At 41.4% G+C, this 20,294-nt stretch overlaps 1 protein-coding gene across 1 annotated transcript in view; it reads left to right on the top strand.

Annotated features, from left to right (window-relative positions):
* The first annotated feature begins 4,473 nt into the window (after positions 1–4,473).
* Positions 4,474–20,294, top strand: part of stxbp5l (syntaxin binding protein 5L) — a 240,638-nt gene continuing 224,817 nt past the window's right edge. The window contains exons 1-2 of the mRNA XM_030080730.1: positions 4,474–4,748; positions 4,815–5,202. Of these exons, the coding sequence (XP_029936590.1) occupies positions 5,035–5,202 (168 nt within the window). The 5' untranslated portion in view covers positions 4,474–4,748; positions 4,815–5,034. The remainder of the gene's footprint in view (positions 4,749–4,814; positions 5,203–20,294) is intronic.

The raw sequence follows: 20,294 nt of genomic DNA, 5'->3' as shown, positions 1-20,294 counted from the left end.
ATCATCTGTGGGATCCAGCTGAACGAGTACACTGCCTGTCTCTCCACCATAACACCGAGGTCAAACACAGAGCAGCCTCTCGTCCACACAAACCTGCCTTAATCAGCAGCGAGCCTTAATTATCATACTGGCCTTTAGGATATCCTTGATTGCAGCCCCCAGCCTCATTGTTCCTGTGCAGCAAAAAGACAGGACAGCTGCACAATGGGGAGACAGTTCTGTGCACTGAAAAGTGACAATTACATTATGATAACTGTATTCACCAAATGCACCCGGACAGCATACGTGACCTTGGCCGATTTGCTGGCTTTTCTTTGACCAAAATGCTAAATACCACTGTTTTTGTGTTTTTCAGATGAAAGCCACACATTATCTCTGGCCATGAATTAGCTAAGAGGACTCTGTGGCTGTTGAATATTCAACCACAGCCTAATTATCATATATCTTACAGAATGGAGGCGTTTTTTTTTTTTTTTACGTGCGTGGGCATGTGTTTCTGTTGAACGAAGCTCACTTTCTGCATGTGTGCTTATCCACCATTGCTCGAGGTGTTGCGTACGCCGCTCAGACATGACATGTGCACGCACACAGACACACACCATCTCCATCTCTTCATATCTCCTCAACACAAAGGATTAAGCGGCGGTGATAGAACTGCCTTTGAGGGCAGTTTAGTGTAGCGTTAAGCGGACAGCTCTGAACATCACATGTGAAAAGCCCGTGGGGTTGAGCCCCCGTGTATCGAGGAATGAGTAAGTATCATGTGTGTGTAATGGGCTGATGTGCTGGTGGAGCGGTTTCATCCTTTCCTTAGCCGGCCGCCATGCCATTTCACAGCAGCTACCCTGCCGCGCCACCCGCAGAGAACATTGCATCATATATCCTTATGGGCCTAGAATTAGAAATGAACATGGTGCTCCGTAAATCTGAACAGCTCCATATTAAGTGATGCTTGCAGAGCAGGAATTTCCAGGCTGAAAAAAGTCTCTCTTTTTTTTGCTGTTTCTTTTCCTAGAACTTGATCTCGTATCACCGAATGTCCTGACCTTTGCAGTCCTCATTTTTGGTTGCTTTTTTGGTCATCTGGGAACTGAAGCTTGGAGTTGTTTTGTTTAAAGTTTATTCTGCACAGTAAGTCACTCTGGATAAATCCGCAGAATTTAAGTGTAACTTTAATTATGATGCACAGTAATAAAAATGGATGACCATGAATAAGCACATCCACAGTCATGCACAACCAGAATGAATGGCCGCTGCCATCATGACAACTTATGACATTTTGAATAAAGACTATAACATAAGTAGTGAGATGAGTACTACAAACATTTCTTGGAGACAGAGCTGCTCTTGAGTGATAAATTATCTAATTGGTTGAGTTCAACCTCAATGGGCGGAGCAAAAACAAAAGCACAATTTGTCACTGCACAGTTTAGTTAACTCTGAAACTTGAAAAGCAACAGAAGACCTCTAGTTTTAAAATCATATTAATTGAAAAATACAGTAATTTCCTTCACCCTTTTTCCCCACTTACGACCACAGCATTCATAATTAGGGACAAGCAGCAGGCTAGCAGAACTAAATAGCTTATGGATAGTTTAAACTTGGATGATCAGCTAGTTAACAAACCTAGATAAGTTAGTACGCCAGATTTAAATTTTTCACCTAGGAGTGATACAGTGTTGGACTACAGCTGGATAGTCTCTGTTTTGTCGATCAGAGAGTCAAAGATCTGGTCTGTTTCCCACGCAAACTCACAGGTTTCAAAGATCAATATCCACATGGTCCATTTGGCCTGTTTTACAAGTTCCATTAAGCTCACTGCGCTCCCACCTACCCAGCATGCCTCTGTCTGTCCATCAACAAAGTACAGTTGCCTCAATTTAGGGCCCAGCAAATGCCAAAGAGAAAGTCTGCTGAATTTGATAATTGCCTTTGAGAATTGTAGGATTTAGTCTCACTGGGGCAATGAATGTGCTCCAAATGTGAAACTAATCCAATTTGCCATGTTTTAGCAGAAATATTTAACTCATCCCCCATAATGCTTTGCCCTCTCCATCTTTTTTCCCCTTCATGGGTTCTCTTGGTGTCACTCCCAAAGGAATATTTTAAATACATTCCTTATAGTATCAACTGCCTTCTGCCTTCCTCAACCTTGCAGCAAAACTACTCATCTTCCTCAGGTCACTACAATATTCTTATTATATTCCTATGGGAGCACACTGTATGTCTGTGGTGATAATTATACATTTATGGTGACATTATTGTACTTTATGGTAGTTACATCTCTCATGGTATTACTAAAACACTCCTTTTGGAACTCATAGTTTTGCTGATGCACATATATTTGTGCATCAAGATGTATCTGTTATCCTGTAGGATCATTTCAGCATTCATATAAGCACTAATCATGCATCCTGGTATAACGTTATCATACTTCATGCCATTTTTTTTTTTTTTTTTTACAATCTCCTATGATATTACTGTAATATTTCTATAGGGACTCATAGTGTGGCTGTGGTATTCAGTTATCATACTTCATGCCATTGTTTTATTTCCTGTGGTATCACCAGAATGCTCCTATAATAATGCTCCTATAGGGATTGTGATATATCGTTTCTTTTAAAGTGCATCAGTGTATCACTACAGTTTTTTCTCATAAGGGTTTTGACAAAGACGAAGGAAAGGTTTCCATTTTTTTTTTTTTTAACCCCTATCATAGCTTGGAGAGCAGGGCAGGACTGACCATGTGTGCTGTGCTCTGACTCCATAACATGAAGTATCGCTGAGGGGCAGACAGGCTGGTGATGTAAGCGCTTATGCAATAACACCGATTCCTCAATGCATTTTACCCGTATGAAGGAACACTATAGAATTTTCACAGGATGCTATGGGCTGCAAATATCACAACAACACATGCCTCTATTTTTATGGGAACGTTAATGGTATGGTAGTAATTTAAAGGAAATAAATTCATTATAGGTTATGATATAAATGTACAAATTAGTGTGCTACAAGCTAACTTGAGAATCTCCTTTGCAACTTGTATCATTTGCCATTAAGGCATCTGAATCTGCTTATGTCACCATGTTAAATTTGAGGGGACAAGCTGATGACTGATATCATTAGCAAAGACACAGCTTAGTCATTGCTGCTGAATATTCATGTGATGTGAATTTTCCTTGTAATGCTTTTTTTTTTTTTTCATTGTAAATGCGGTGTTTTATCAGTAGAACGCTTTTTATGTAATGTTTTCCTTTTGTTCCTCTATTGTTTCTCTGTTGTGATATGTTGGTTCAGCTGTGACTCTCTGGCATTTTTACAGCGTCAAATTTGGACGCATTTAGGCATGTTGGTGCAAACCTCTCAGGCTTGTGTGCACACTGCAATCAAAAAGGATTCATTGGACCAGAGCACCACATTCAAACTGTTCTAATAACTACATTTTTGGTGAAGTGGAGGGTTTGAATGATTTTCCATACGTATTTACTGATTACTGATATATACCAATTTTTTTTCTCAATAAATCAGAGGGTTTGTCTCATAATGTATAGAAGCACTACCCAAACCAGGAAACCTTGAACAACCTTTATTTTCCTTCATTAAAGGAATAGTTCACTCCCAGACTGTTGAAACACATTGTGCAGAATAATCTCAATGTGCGCCATGTATATACACAAAAGTATAGCGGTTAGAGGTAAATATTGAACTTTGGGACCCACACTGAAATCATTTTGCATTTTATGCTCTCATTGGAGCCGTGAAAACTCACTGCCGTTGATTTTAACATCTTGGCTTCGGTGAAACAACAGCGGCTAATTCACTGTGGACTTGATGATGCTTCAGTCGAGTTTCAAAATCAGAAATCAGAATCAGAAATGTTGTTGTGAGGTGAGGTTTCCAGCCATTTTGAGGTGAAGTATTCCTTTAATGCCGTTTCCCAGGTTTTCCTTTTCCTTTTTTTCAATTCACCATTCAGTTGTCTTTGATTTAGAGCCGTCACCCAATCACTGAGGAAGGAGGGCGTGGAGAGAGAGAGAGAGAGAGAGAGAGAGAGAGAGAGAGAGAGAGAGAGAGAGAGAGAGAGAGAGAGAGGCAGGGGGCGGGGCTGGCTCTTTCAGCACCGAGGACAGCTCCCGTCTCCCGTCGCTGACTGCAGAGAAGCGGCGCCGGAACTGGACCAGACGCTAAAAACAGCTCCGACACGTCTGTAGATTAGCTCCGATCTCCAACCTCAACTCTTTGCACCTCGCCTTTTTTTCTCCTTGGGGGCTGACTTATCTGCTTTGCCTCCTGACTATGGAGTCCAGCTGCGTTTAACTGCATTGCCCCTGCGTCTACAGTCTGTCCCCCCTCCCCGCCTTCTCCCTCTCTTACTGGCAACAGCACTGCTGTGAAAGTGCTTTTTGAGGCACTGGATTGATCTACCTGAAGTTCCTGTATTTTCTTTTTGCACTTCTGCCTGATCCACACCCCTCCAAAAACCCACCGCTTGATTCCTTTATCCTCTGGTTATGTTGAGATTTGGGGTTTTCCTGCAAGCCTGGAAGTGGATGTCGCTTTAGGACGCAAGAGAGACATGAAGTTGAGTAGTTTCAGTCGCCAGCGGTGCTCTGATGTGTGATAGGTGACCTGCATCTGCAACATTATCCTCAGATCAGACCGGTGCAGGCGCATTCATTTTTGTGGACAGCAGCCAGAGGGCAAGATGAGGTGCATCTATGACTTTTTAAATTACACTTAAGAGAGAAGTAGGAAGAGAGACACACAGAGAGAGAGAGAGAGAGAGAGAGAGAGAGAGAGAGAGAGAGAGAGAGAGAGAGAGAGAGAGAGAGAGAGAGAGAGGGGCTCTATTGGCTGCCACTGCTGCAGGAACCGACGTTTTTCCTCCTGTTACCCAACCAAACGAGTTGGTATCTCGTATCTTGATAGCCTTTGAGAGGAGATTACACTGGAAACTCCGGGAAAGGGTGTAAAAGAGCGCAGAGTAGCCTTTCTCCCCTGCCCCCAGCCCGAAATAAACAAGAGCACGGAAAAATGAAGAAGTTTCGGAAGGTGTTGGACGGTTTGACCACCTCCTCTCCGGGAGGGACTATCGGATCCCCGTCGTGCGGCAGTGCGGCCGGGACTCCCACCGCGGCGCCTACTCCCAAGGAAATCGATGTCCAGGAGACGCTGGTGTCGGAAAACTTTCAGCTGTGCAAGGTGGGTAACTGGGGTATATTTTTTCAGAGGTAATTCAGTTTTAAGGTCGCCTGCGTTCACAGGAGTGGAGCTCAACAATCCGGACTGAGGGGCAGTCCGGATTCAGGCTCATTTTCACACACCCCTCATTAGCACCTCTGATGGCTGTAGTGGAAATAAAACGATGAAGCAGGCAATAAAGTGGAGTGAGGCCGTAAAAGTTGAAACGGGAATGTGTCAAGCAGCTCCAATTCATTTAAAGACAGGCTTTTATAAAGTTCAGCACCGCGGACAGCGCCTCCGTTCTAATCCCGCTGATAATAAAGGCGCTTTATTCATCCCAGAGGAAGATAAAATAAGAAAAGATAAGATAAGATAAGATAAGATAAGATAAGATAAGATATTACTTTATTAGTCCCACAGTGGGGACATTTCCAGATTCACAGCTCCAGCCCGAATGAGCCTCAGGTCCTCCTCACCCCGGCTCCTGTGGCTTTTTGCTTTAAGACGTTAAGGCCAAGGCATCGCGGTTATCCCATTAGTAACCAGGGCTGTTTTTGCACATAAAGCCTTGGCACCGCAGCCATGTGTGCACAGCTGATGATGCCCCATTGACTTGACTGAAAACGTGTATGTATATGTGTGCGTGCGTGTGTGTATGTGTATGTGCATGTGTGTGTGTGTCTAGGGCAAGGATGATGGCAGCATCCGTTCAGATCCACCACCAGTTCCCATCTGTGCACCAGCATATATGCTCCCCCCTTTACAAGCTTGGTGCATAGCATGTGGGACACCTCTGGTAGAAAGAATAAATAAATACATAAAGACAAAATGATGTCAATTTGAAAAGCAGCCTCTCCCTGCATCTGCAAACAGGGCAGGATGGTTTAGGACCAACGACATAAGCGGTGTCCTCCCTTGCATTAAAAAAAGAAAAAGTGAACTAGAAGCCAGCGGAGGGACCCTGCAGTACTATCCGAGCTGATGTGCTTTTCACTGGGCAGGAGGAGGAGGCAGAAGGGGGTGGTGGTGGGATGGAGGGGAGGAGGGGAGGTGTGGGGGGGGCAGTTGTCCTATTTATAGCAGCCTCTGCCGCCCATTGCAGCCCTTTGCTGGATGCATTTTGGAGCTGACTGCAGCGATAATTCCTCGCCCCCAAAGAGAGGGGGTGAATTTTGGAGCTGGCTGTGAATTATTCATTGAGGAGCCCAGAGAAACCGGGTTGTTTGCAGAGCAATATTATTGGGAACCTGGGGGAGGTGGAGATTTTTTTTTTTTTTTTTTTTTGGTGTGTGTGTGTGGGGGGGGGGGAGGAGGAGGAGGAGGAAGGGGAGGAGGTAGGTTGATTCACAAGCTGAAGTGGATGCTGCAGAGCATCCTAGGCTGGCAGGGAGGAGAAAGTGCTGGAAAGGAGTCGCATGTGATTCCATGCAGGAAGCTGCTGCTCAGTGAGCGGCTTAAATGCATGATTGTTATTAAAGACCCTCAATTCACTGAAGCTCTCATGAAAAAGACATGAGAGGACTAACACCCCCCTCTCACCATCATCACAAGTGTGTGTTGTGCAGTGGGTGTGTGTATGTCTGAGAGAGAGAGAGAGAGAGAGAGAGAGAGAGAGAGAGAGAGAGAGAGAGAGAGAGAGAGAGAGAGAGAGAGAGTTAGGGGAAGAGGCACCAGCCACATCAGTCCATTTCTGTTCCCAGTGCAGACAAAGTTAAAGATGGGACAGAAATGCTGAGTGTATGACTCATATCTGCCATGTTATATAATATCTGTTGACTTTTACTCTAATTTTGAGCAGTAAAATTGGGTTTTGGTAGTACTATAGTCTCAAAAAAAAAAAAAAAAAAAAAAAAAAAAACCTTCCTGATCCTTTTGCAGAACTTTAGCTAATTGTTGAACATAATCCTCGCTTTAACTCCAACTTTAAGCTCACAGGAGAGTGCATGCCCAAAAAATAACCTCAGCCAGTGATTAAAAGAGAGCATACGTTTTCAAATATGGAATTAGTTTGTCTTGGTGGCTTAGCCATCAAATGAAAACCATGAAACTTCTAACCAAGTCCCTACCGAGTGACAGCCAATATCAAACCAACATCTACTGGATGGAAAAGTGAATGTGTAGAGGAAGACTTTATTTTTGTTGTCTCTTCTTTTATCTGGGAAAATGAAGACACTGGGGTTTTAAATATTCATTCTGATGGTGTGTGGAGGCTGCAGGGCAGACACGTATACACTCACACACACACACACTCACACACACACACAGACACACACACACACACACACACACACACACACACACACACACACACATACATTTTAATCTCCACTAGAATGCAGAAGACATACATAGTGTTATCCAGGTGTTTTTTTTTTTTTTTTTTTTTTTTTTGGTTTGTTTGTTTGTTTGTTTGTTTGTTTAGAGTAACTTAGATGCATTAAATTATAAATCTGAATGGAAATTTGAATACAATTTACATGATAACTCAGTTTAAAGCTTGTTTAGGGTGGATTTTTTTGGATACAGAAATTAAACAATAACAATAAACAGCAGTGGAAACACTGCTAAACAAGGATGTGAGGTTTTCATGATTAGCCTGACCAGGTGTTCAAGTTCACTGCACGTCAAAAGAAGCTCTAACCATTCTGAAATGTGTGTAAAATATAAAATATCTGTCCATCACAGAAATGTCACACCTAATGACGTATTCCAATGTCAGCATTATAGTTGTATAACCAGTAGTTGGTACATTAACAACAAGAGGATTTCTGTGTCATTTATTTTATTTTTTTTATTTCTGTACTCTCAGGAAACCCTAACCCTAATTCATGTCCACTCAGCTGATATTCAGCTGATATTCATAGCTATATTCAATTCACTTGTTTCTTTTTTTTTTTTTTTGCCATACTTCTAACATTTGTGTGAAATCCACTTTGACAGCTGGATGGGCTCGCAGCTTGTGTCGCCATTAGGAGACGATTTCTGCTGTGCATGTAATGCTCATATTTCATAGTCTAATGAATGGAGAAAAGGTCAGGGGAGTGACATGTTTTCATTTGTCACTTGGAGGCCAATCTTCAAGATCTGTGTGCTGCACGTATGATCATGTCTGTGTGTGTGTGTGTGTGTGTGTGTGTGTGTGTGTGTGTGTGTGTGGAGGGGGTTAGAGTTAGGTCAGGATTAGGTTTAGATAAAGGTTAGAGTTAGGTCTGGATTAGGTTTAGATAAAGGTTAGAGTTAGGTCAGGATTAGTCTTAGGGTAAAGGTTAGAGTTAGGTCTGGATTAGTCTTAGGGTAAAGGTTAGAGTTAGGTCATGATTAGTCTTAGGGTAAAGGTTAGAGTTAGGTCTGGATTAGGTTTAGATAAAGGTTAGAGTTAGGTCAGGATTAGGCTTAGGGTAAAGGTTAGAGTTAGGTCTGGATTAGTTTTAGGGTAAAGGTTAGAGTTAGGTCAGGATGAGGTTTAGATAAAGGTTAGAGTTAGGTCAGGATTAGGCTTAGATAAAGGTTAGAGTTAGGTCAGGATTAGGTTTAGATAAAGGTTAGAGTTAGGTCAGGATTAGGTTTAGATAAAGGCCGAGGTGCTTAAATAAGGTCTGATGAAATCTCACCAGGACTGAGGGAATAAAACTGAGGGACCCAGGTGGCTCACATTGTTATTGAGTCAAGTCTCATTCCCAGCAAGAGAAAAATGAGAGCAATGTGAAAGAGGGAGAGAGGGAGAGAGAGAGAGAGAGAGAGAGAGAGAGAGAGAGAGAGAGAGAGAGAGAGAGAGAGAGATAAGAAAAACATCAGATGCTGTAATAGTATTGAAACAATTAAAAGGTAATAGTAATTAGTTTTGACAGTTGTATGAACGATTTCCAGAGCATGAAATGTAAACAGCACATGTATCTTTGTATTTTGCATGAAATGAAAATGTACATTTGGTGACATTATCAAAGGTTCAGATTGTTGTGTGAGTGTGGATCTTCATTTGGATAAATGGAGTGGAGTCCCCTGTAGTTCCCCTACGGCAATAATATTCACTGCTCAGGCCTCAAGAATCCAGATGGTTTTCATTCTAGCCATCCAATCATGGACTCAGTTTCACCTGGGATGCCAGGTGAACGCAATGAACTGCAGCTAACTAGCCGGCAGGATAGAAAACAGCGGCACTCTGGGTCGTGACGAGCAGGACTGAAAAGCACCGCTCCAGTACAGCAGGAGCCGTGGACTGCCAGGGCCTTGCAGGTCTTTGTTCCAACCAAACAAGGCACATGTGTTTTCACTGATTAGCATAATACTGTGTTCATTTAAATTCATTAAAAAGTAGCTCCCACTTGTGTAAAAACAAGAGGAAGGATCATACAGCTTCCAAGTTGGAAGCTCTGGGATTATTTCAAATCTCCGGATTCTCCAATCTCAGGTCTAGTGATGTCAGAGCACGCAAACATGGCAGAAACAAATCTATGATAACAACTGAATCAATATAAGAATTTTAAGGCAGAATAAGTTGAATTTGTCAGTTTAGTTTGTAAACACAACATTCAAAGTCGGCCCCTCCTCCCTGGATAAGCGAACCGCTGGCCTCAAGGCCTCATATCTTAGGATGGTGCTGGAATGAAACAAATGATTCTGTCACCATCCTAGGAAAAACATTTGGCCTGTCAGCATCTACCTGTCCAAAAGGAAAGAGGCCAACACTGTGTCACTCTTCATCCTCCTCCTCTCCCTCAGTGTTCGCCAGCAGGTGAAAGCCAACCTCAGATTCACTCTCACCGTGGAACGAGCTTTGGCGTTCCACCTCGCTCGATTTCCTTTTTTTCTGCTGCCTGTGATTTTCATAGCTTCCTATCAGACGTGGTCAGTCTGGCACTGTGCTGCGCTGTGATTGGCTGTTAGCTACACACCCAGAGGGCGGGGTCTCTGCAGACGCACACACCAACACACACCTCTAGTGGCTCATAAGTGATGACTGAGAGGGATTATTTTTGTATGAGTCTATGCAAATGCTACTCATTCTGTCTTTAATTTATGCATAAAACAAATACTGCTATAAACACTTTTTCTGCTATTCCCCATGGAGGGAAAGGCAGAGCTTATTTTTTCTTGTGAGCATCTTTTTTTTTTTTCCCTAGTTGACACCGTGAACATGTTGTTGTAGAAATTTACTGGGCAGGAGGAAATTTACAAGTTGGAAATTCCTCATAATGACTGTAAATGAACACAGCGTCAGAGCAGGAACCAGCGCTGTGAGATCATCTGTTGTGGTGTTTGGCTGACTGGGAGAAAGAGGCACTTCACACTCGGAAAGCCACTCTCTGCCTCGTGTCTGATGCTAATCGTGGCTACATGGAGCTGCCACCAATTTCATTTATAATGACTGTCATTAGCATTCTGTGAGGCGTTCACTTCAATTGCCTTTTCATATTCCATGCGCTGCTCCTTCCTCACCCCGTAACCTTTCCTAAATGGAGCACAGACACTATGGATTGTTAATGAATGAAAATCAGTGGCTCCATATTCATTGAGTCTTTAACGACTTGTTGCTGGGGGGAATAAGTCTCAAAGCACAAGGCAGGGGCGAAGCTACAAGTGTTGCCGAGTAAACTTTTAGTCACAGATGAATGTAGGCTGACGTGGCGGGATGCAACACACAGCTGACTGCCACGCCAATCTGTCTGATCAGCATACAATGAAGTCTTTGCTTCTTTTTTTATTGACTCTTGATTGATCAGGGATTTTAATGCTCAGACAGTTTGGATCTGGTGTTATAAGAGATGCACTGCCAGGACATCTTGACCCTGTTTACATTTCTAATCTCTTTTAATAATGATTACCCCACCCCCACCCCCACCCCCCCACCCCAAAAAAAGGGACCCATAATGCCATTTCAAATTAGGTTAGATGGTAAAAAAAAAAAGGCATATAGATATCTAATAGATTAATCAGATATGAATGGCTTCAAAGCAGAATTTGTCACATTTGGAGCCAGTCCTTCAAGACTGAAATGGACACTTGAATAGTATTAATGCTCTGTAAGAGGAACATAAAGCTGTAGTCCTGTCTAATGTTGTAATTGAGGAATCTTAAAGGATTATTAACTGTAACATTCAGTCCAAATCCTGTTGAATATTTCCTAAACATGCTATTGGAGTTTCCAGTAGCTACAGCAGGAGTTGTATAGGTAACTGGAGACTGGAATTGGAGGAATTTGAGTTCCCAGTGCGACGGGGGGATCAAGAAGGGACATTGCGCAGTAATGGGTTTTATAATGGAGAGCTCTGAGGTGACACAGTGCAACCTCTGGCAGCCATGTTGCCATATGGCCTCGGCTCCTGGAAAGCGGTGGCTGTGAGCGGCTGATTGCCTTTTTAAACATGCACTTTGGTCGCCTCTCTAGAATTGCTTAGTTACGGTTCCTTAGTTAGTTTATATATCTAGTAGAAGCATTTGTCAGGATGCCATGGCACTTTTTTTTCTTTTTTTTTTTTTTGCATGCATATAGACTTGTTAATAAATATAACCCACCATATTGCTGTTCCTCAGTTTCCTGTGTCACATTGACCCACATTTCGAAACAAATCTACTTTAACTGACTACTTTTACTTATAATATGTTTCATTTCTGTTTTCTAGTGTTTATAATCTTAAAAATGACCTGCACTCACTCACACACACACACACGCACACACACACACGCACACACACACACACACACGCACACACACACACGCACACACACACACACACACACCAGTATAATCTTGCTCAGGTATTGTTGTTTCACTGGCTTTTTTTTAAAAAACATCTCCAGACATTATTTAAAGATAAGAGTCTGTGATGCAGCTGCAAAGCCTCTACCGCTACAAAAACTGAATTCAAAACATGCCAGGTTTGTTTTTGTTTGATAATCCACGAGGCTGGGCACAAGCATTTTGGTCAGGGAGACATATTTTTTCTGGACTGCAGGGTGAGAGTTCAGAAGTTGAGAGATTGCTGGACCGTCTCTGTTTTCTCACTTTTCCCTGGCAGCATTTCTGCCGTCGCGGTGGGAGATGATGTGTGGGCGTGCAAGGATGACATCACCTCCTTCACCAGCGACCCCACAAAGTTTTGCATCGGCCTCCTTCCATGGTGCCGTGACTCACTGGGTTGACTTCCAGCTATTCTCACATTACCATGTGTCGGCTGCCTGTCAAAAGTCTCAGAGTGGGATCAATTAGGGCGGAGTAGGTGTCAGTCTGGAGAAAAGATGGGGACAAAACAGGCGGTAGGAGAAGAGTTGCAGGGAGCAATATAGAGCACATGTGAAATAGAAGCTGAAACATATTCAGGAAGTAATAAGTGGGTGTATAACATGCTGTGTGTGTATATGTGTGTGGGTGCAAAAACATCAGTCTTACAGGACCATAACAATACATTTGTGTGCTTTAATGCCACCCATTTAACACACTTTACACATACATTACATTACTTCCAGCCATTTCCCAAAGCATACCACACTTTAAGATATTTCAATTCATTCTCCTAATGTACTTTCCAAGCAGCCAATGATTTAGATTCATTTCATTACAGTACAAAAATACAATTACAGAGATGTGAAACTTACTTCACTGAGATAGATTATCTGTCTCAGTGAACATCCCGCCTAGGTTAATTTTTGTTAAAGTTACTTTATTTCATCGTGCTAATTCAGTTTAATGACTGCACTGATTTGAAAAGTCTAACGTCTTCTTTACATACTGACACTCTGTACATACTGACATCTGGGGCTGCCAAATCGCAGTGCACTCATACGCTATTTGGGAAGAAAGTCAAACCCAGAAAACACACAACAAACACACAACAAACAAACAACATACAAACAATATACATTTTAGCAATAGAGGCATGTGTGTTTTAGTAAATAACATCGTTGAGCGTTCTGCTGGCTAGTGTTTTTATCTCAAACATGTCTTTATCTCATAAAACATGTTGAAATAAAGTTGTGATTAATGTTTTTAATGCTCTCCCACAAGGTATAGTTCCCCGTACTAAAACCTGTTTAACAACATGAACCAATCTGACGGTTTACAAGTAACATCTGTCACTGCGTTACATCTGTTACAATGTTACATCTGTCACTACGTTACATCTGTCACTACGTTACATCTGTTACAATGTTACATCTGTCACTACGTTACATCTGTCACTACGTTACATCTGTTACAATTTCACATCTGTCACTTGGTTACATCTGTTACAATGTTACATCTGTCACTACATTACATCTGTTACAATGTTACATCTGTCAGTACGTTACATCTGTCACTACGTTACATCTGTCACTGCGTTACATCTGTTACAATGTTACATCTGTCACTACATTACATCTGTCACTACGTTACATCTGTCACTGTGTTACATCTGTTACAATGTTACATCTGTTACAATGAGCACGTTTACATGCAGACCTTATTCCTGTATTAACCGGAATATTCGCAATATTCCGGTTGCGCACGTGTCATGTAAACACGCACCGAACCCGATTAAGGTCATATTCCGGTTGGAGAGAATTCCGAATAAGCCCCCTGGAATATTCCTGTTCCAACCGGAATATTGGGGCATGTAACCACCTTAGTCGGAAAACTCCCCGAACCGGAATATTCAGTCACGACTGCGCATGCTCGACTCACAAGGACTTCTGTGGCGTCTTCGTTGCTATGGTTACCTGCAAGCGGGGAAAACGGCATGGCGAACAGCAGCAAGAGCCAGGAGACTGCAGTCCACCTTCAGCTAATGAAAGACTTAAATATCACGGAGTATATCGATGAGGGAAAACATAGAAATAGCGACAGAAGAAGAAGAAAAAGTAGAATTAAGACGAGGAAGAAGACTTCTTCGTCTGTTTTTCCGGCAGACCAGACGCCTATACGCGTGCTGCTGCCCCCCGCGGCTGAGTGTCGCATTACGTCAGAGAGTGGAATACGCCGAAACACGGGGGAATGCCAAGTGACATGTAAACGGAATATTCCAGTTGCCGTGGCGCAGTTACCTTAACCGGAATATTGAGCCGAACCGGAATATGGTGTGCATGTAAACGTACTCAATGTTACATCTGTCACTACGTTACATCTGTCACTACGTTGCATCTGTTACAATGTTACATCTGTCACTTGGTTACATCTGTTACAATGTTACATCTGTCACTACATTACATCTGTTACAATGTTACATCTGTCACTACGTTACATCTGTTACAATGTTACTGTATCTGTCATAGAGGTGTGCAGAGGAACCACTAATTGTATTTGTTTTTGTTTTCGGGCAAAAAAATTGAACCGTCGATGTTTCGACGGTTCAACTTTTACGTGAATGCCCTAATCCAGATAGAAGTACTTTAAAAGGTCACGCACGAACAACCCAGTAGTAGGACAATGCAAGCAAGCTAGACTAACAGACTAATGACGAAACATAAAGCCTGTTAATGACTGAACATGCAGACTCGAGATAAAATGCCAGGCAACGCAGGTTTAGGGAAACCCACTCCAATGACTATCCATTCTGCAAATCAAAAGAAATATATTATTACTCAAGTTGGGGTAAAATGCATGTATTATACAAAGCCGTACCTTTAGAAAAAATGTTTGGAATGGTAATTTATTAATGAGAACAACATAATTTGCTGCTTGCTGAATATGGGTCACATGTTAACATGTGTAACAATGTTGCATCTGTCACATGTTACATTTGTCACAATGTTGCATCTGTCACATGTTACATTTGTCACAATGTTGCATCTGTCACATGTTAACATCTGTAACAATGTTGCATCTGTCACATGTTAACATCTGTAACAATGTTGCATCTGTCACATGCTACATTTGTCACAATGTTACTTTCTGGCCAAGCGTTAAAAAAGTGGAGGGTTTGTCTTGCAGCAGTTCATTTCTTCTCCAGTTTGTTCAGCTCATGTTCTGCGATGCTACATGACGAGAGGTTTAATTGGTAATCTTATGAACAGTAATATTTGCCTTGTTTTCATTTTCCCAAATCAAAAGCTGCTCTTGGTAACGCCTTCACTGTTAGCTACAGGCAGTGTGCTGTCTCAGTTAGCTTAACAGAACCAGAACCAGAACCAGGTGACAGATCGCCACCTGTTGTTTAATGGAAAAAAAAAAACAAAAAAAAAAAACTTATATGGGCTTTGCTTCTTTTTAAAATAACAAATAAATAAATAACTACCAAGAGGGACATTTGTTTGTCTTGTTCATCCACTGCACATGAAGGCACCATTCCTGACACACCCCCGCAACAGAGAGCACTCCACTGCCAGAAAGTAGACCCTGAGGAAAAAAACTGTTTTATGAACTAAATTCAAATATCCATGGCTTGAGCAGACATTTCAGCCTGAGGAGCCAAGAATTTTAAGGTAGGCTTATTACCTCAATGTTTGAATGAAAAAAAAAAAGAAAGGGAAAAAGTAGGGAAATGGAGCACATATTCAAAATCTAAAACAATCAGTTCAAATCTTTTTTTTTTTTTCTTACTGGATTAATTGTCTTCATATTAGAGAAAGGATCTGTGCAATTCATGAAACAAGAGAAATTATGTCACCACAGTTGCATAAGATTTCATGACTGAATATGAAACTAAATATCATGTTAAGATTGACGTTTTTACAGTGTGTGTGTGTGTGTGTCTGTGTGTGTGTGTGCGTCTGTATGTGTGTGTGTGCATATATGCATGTATTATAAGATGAGGTCAAGATTTAAGTGAAATTGGACCATTTCAGCAATTTGGAGCTATATTAGCACATGCAAATGACAGTTTCAACACTAGAATACTTTGAGTTTAGTGCATAAATGAACGATATGAGAAACTGTATTGCAGCATGAAGCCAGCATCACTCGTGTAGACAAAGATAGAATATGTATGATATGAAAATATGGCTAAAACATGAAATACTCTATCATATTCTGCATTCATTTTATGCATGTACGTGTGTGTGTGTGTGTGTGTGTGTGTGTGTGTGTGTGTGTGAGTGATTCTTCACCCAGTCATGGACCTCCTCTCTGTTTGTGTGTGGGTGCTGGAAATGTTTGTTCCATTCGTTCTGTGGGTGATGGCAGATTGCCTGCCTTACCTCATGCGGTGCAAACATAACTGAGTGGGCTTTCCAGTCACCCCTCCATTTCACAAAATCTTTCCATTGTTTTACCATCACACACTCTACTCTCCTTCTGCACCGCTTGATCAGCCAACATGGCAATTCCTCTATTTTATTATGAACAGTGGCGGTGCGTGACTCCTGGGGTGTATGTAATACGTGTTATTGAATTAACTTTAATTTGTGAAGGCAAAAAGCATCAAATCCATTTCTCCTGTATTTGACAGACTCTACCATGTGAGTCATAACCAGGCATATAAAGGCCTGCAACCCACTTGAACTCCAAAAACCTGCACTTTTTGATATGCAGAATGTATTTCTTTAGGCTCAAATACATTTTCGTGACATGAAATTCATTGCGTAAATCCTTAAATGTAGTATCAAAATGTGTGCATGTATGGTAGGATTTAGGATTATATGACGAGGCTCTTTAAAGGAAAACATAAAATACTGCCTGGTTAAAAACTGAACAAATTTTTGTTTATTTTTGTCACCTTTTTATTTACCTCCATAACAATGGTCGTGTCATTTTGCTGCAGAAAACCATCCATTTACGTTGATTCTGCCAACATCCTTTATATGTGATCACACTTGATTCCAGTTTCTTTTCCACTGGCAAAAAATCAAATGTACTTGTCCCGAGCCGGACGTTCAACCTTGAAAAGCATCAACTTTTATTGTGGAAAACAATCCGCCGGTCACACTTTTGCCATACTTAAATCAACATGGTGGTTCCGTGCCTCGCTCTCTGAGTGGCTGGTGGGTCCTGCCGCTCTTAAGTGCCTCACTCAAGCACTTTGCAAAGCTCGTCTGCTAGATGCCACTCTAAAAGTCTTTAAAAGCGTCTGCAGTATGCGAATGAAGGGAACGGGCCGCTCTGGCCAAGGCGATTTCATCCTCAGAAACTCGATTGGTTAGGTGCTCCAGGAATCTTCTATGACATTGTCCTTTTTTTTTTTTTTTTTTTTTTTTTTTTTTTTTATTAAGAAGAATGTTCTTGAAAGCTTAACGTATAAATGTATTTCTCTGCTACTGGATCAGGTGATACCCTGGAAAGAGATGTGTTAAATCGGCTGCAGTCCACAAATGAATGAACATTTAAAGGAGCAGTGCGTGGGATTTAGCAGCGTCTAATGGTTACAAGGCAGACTGCAACAAACCTGATCTGGCATTTTACTTATTTAGCCTGCGAGATACAACTTACACATAAGATCTGTGCATTAGTGTTAGCTGTGGTGATGTGATACCCTTGCGTATCCCCACATCGATGTAATACTGGGAGACTGTTGTTGAAGCACGTTCATGTAAAATCGCGCCTATTAGAGTTTTTTAACATCAGTCTGGGAGAAGTTTCTTGCATCAGCTGATAGAAACAAAAACTTTCCAGCAACATTTCACTTCTCGTTATGCAGAGATAAAATGCAGTTATTGTAATGACTAACCTGCATAATGGGCCATTACATACAAATCATACAAAACTAAAAACAGAGACCCATTTAGGAGAAAACACACAACTTCCCTTTGACCTTTAGCTTTCCTTCTTGTTTTCTGCCGTCGTCTGTCCCGTTCTCTCTTTCCTTCGTTGTGTTTCCGTTTCTTCCACAGAGTTTCACGCTCCCTTGATCTTGCTCCAGTATAGGCTTATGAATATTATATCCCATTTCTGTCTTCTACACAGTTGAGGTCCTACAAACTGTTCCTTTAAACTCTGAGTGAACAATATCTTACCGTGACCTCTTGCAGATTTTCTTTAAGAATCCTTTGACCCAATTTACACCAGAGAGTCTCAATGTGATTTGATATTTTTCAACCTGGACCCCATTTTTCCACCTTTTGGGGTCCAAGATTGTTTGCAGTTGGTCCAGTATTGAGTGACTGGACCAATAAATGGCAGGCGTGTCAGTCAGGACGCCAGCTGCATGATCGATCGCCTACATTTGGCCCAGGCCCAGACAATTTTTTAAGTCCCTTTTTTTTCTCTTGCTGATGGGTGAGGAGAGCCCAGCACTGTGACTAAAATTCAATTATATTTGAACCATTATCCAGCCACTCCCATGTTGTAACTCTGATGTAATGGTCGAGTGCTGACAGCTGTTACCTCTCACTATAAGCTGTTATTGAAATTCTGCTCTGAAAACTGATTGCGGTTATTCCATTTTTCCCCCAAACAGCATGGCAGAAACATCGGTTTGGGATCTGTAGCATTATTTCCCACTGCTGCTCATTTTGGAAAATATTGGATGCATATTTGCAGCAATTTGGAGCAATTAGCGGACAAGATGAGAATGGCGTTTGCTGCTAAAAGTCACCGTCGATGAGTTTTTGAGGAAAAAAACAAACAAAACAAAACACTCCCCCGATGCCGATTCCTGAAAAAGGAAAGATTCATTGTCCATTTCAGCAGCCAGAGGGGTTTGACAACAGTTTTTTCCCCGTTGCACCCTGCAGCAGCGTGACATCCAACATTTTACCACCTCGGGGTTGTGAATCCTGAGCGGTTTCTGCTGTTCTCTACTCAGGGCTGCAGATGCTAATCATCTTTACCTCGGCTGTGTTAGTGTTTGTCAGCTCCGTCTTGCACAAGCCTCTCAGTCATGATTTCAGTCATCTGTTTTGCTGTCTGTTTTTTTTTTTTCTTTTCTTTTGAGTCACGCTGAATTCATCCCTGGGGGAATCTAAACTAATCCTTCCACCGTGGAGCTTTTCCTAAAGAGATGACTTCATAGCCATTAGAGGCCTAGTGCCGGCTGCCCACAGGGGAAACAGGGGCCGGACAGCGTTATCACATCATGTCCAGAGCGCACGGCCGAGGGTACAAGACATTCACAGATAAGTTCTTTAAACAGAACGAACACAATAAACCAAATCAGACACAGCATGCGGCAACTGATAATGGAATAACTCCCAAATAATGCAATAATTTGTCAAAATACAATAACATCTGTCTATATTTTAGTCGAAAATATCACAAAACCTGGTAATGTAATAAATAGCTCTAATAATAATGACAATATCACTTTAATTATGTCTGTATAAGAGATGTAATATTTGTCACTAATGATGTAATAATAATGTCCTTGTTTGTAAGAGTGACTCTGCAAAATATCACATTATTAGTCAATAGTGCTATGACATCATCAGTTAAAACTGGGTCACTCCTGTTATGAAATAAGACTCTTAATGTTGTGACTTTATACAGTAAATTATTACAGTGACAGTAACAATAATATTTTCATCCAATTTTGAGTGAAATTTGATTCAACACCATCAGCTGCTGCTCACCCGAGTGCATGTGACAGTGATGTGTAGTGTGTGTAGTGTGTGTAGTATGTGCAGTATGTGTAGTATGTGCAGTATGTGTAGTATGTGCAGTATGTGCAGTATGTGTAGTATTTGTAGTATGTGTAGTATGTGCAGAATGTGTAGTATTTGTAGTATGTGTAGTATGTGTAGTTTGTATAGTATGTGTAGTATGTGCAGTATGTGTAGTATGTGTAGTTTGTGTAGTTTGTGTAGTTTGTGTAGTATGTGTAGTATGTGTAGTATGTGCAGTATGTGCAGTATGTGTAGTATGTGTAGTATGTGCAGTTTGTATAGTATGTGTAGTATGTGTAGTATGTGTAGTTTGTGTAGTTTGTGTAGTATGTGTAGTATGTGTAGTATGTGCAGTATGTGCAGTATGTGTAGTATGTGTAGTATGTGCAGTTTGTATAGTATGTGTAGTATGTGTAGTATGTGCAGTATGTGTAGTATGTGTAGTTTGTGTAGTTTGTGTTATATGTGTAGTTTGTATAGTATGTGTAGTATGTGCAGTATGTGTAGTATGTGCAGTATGTGTAGTATGTGTAGTATGTGTAGTATGTGTAGTTTGTGTAGTATGTGTAGTATGTGTAGTTTGTGTAGTATGTGTAGTATGTGCAGTATGTGTAGTATGTGTAGTATGTGTAGTTTGTGTTATATGTGTAGTTTGTATAGTA

The sequence above is a fragment of the Myripristis murdjan genome, chromosome 21 (genome assembly GCF_902150065.1).
Source record: "Myripristis murdjan chromosome 21, fMyrMur1.1, whole genome shotgun sequence".
In the NCBI taxonomy this organism is placed as follows: Eukaryota; Metazoa; Chordata; class Actinopteri; order Holocentriformes; family Holocentridae; genus Myripristis; species Myripristis murdjan.
The sequence above is the reverse complement of the archived record's forward strand: the minus strand, read 5'-3'. Positions and strand labels throughout refer to the sequence as shown.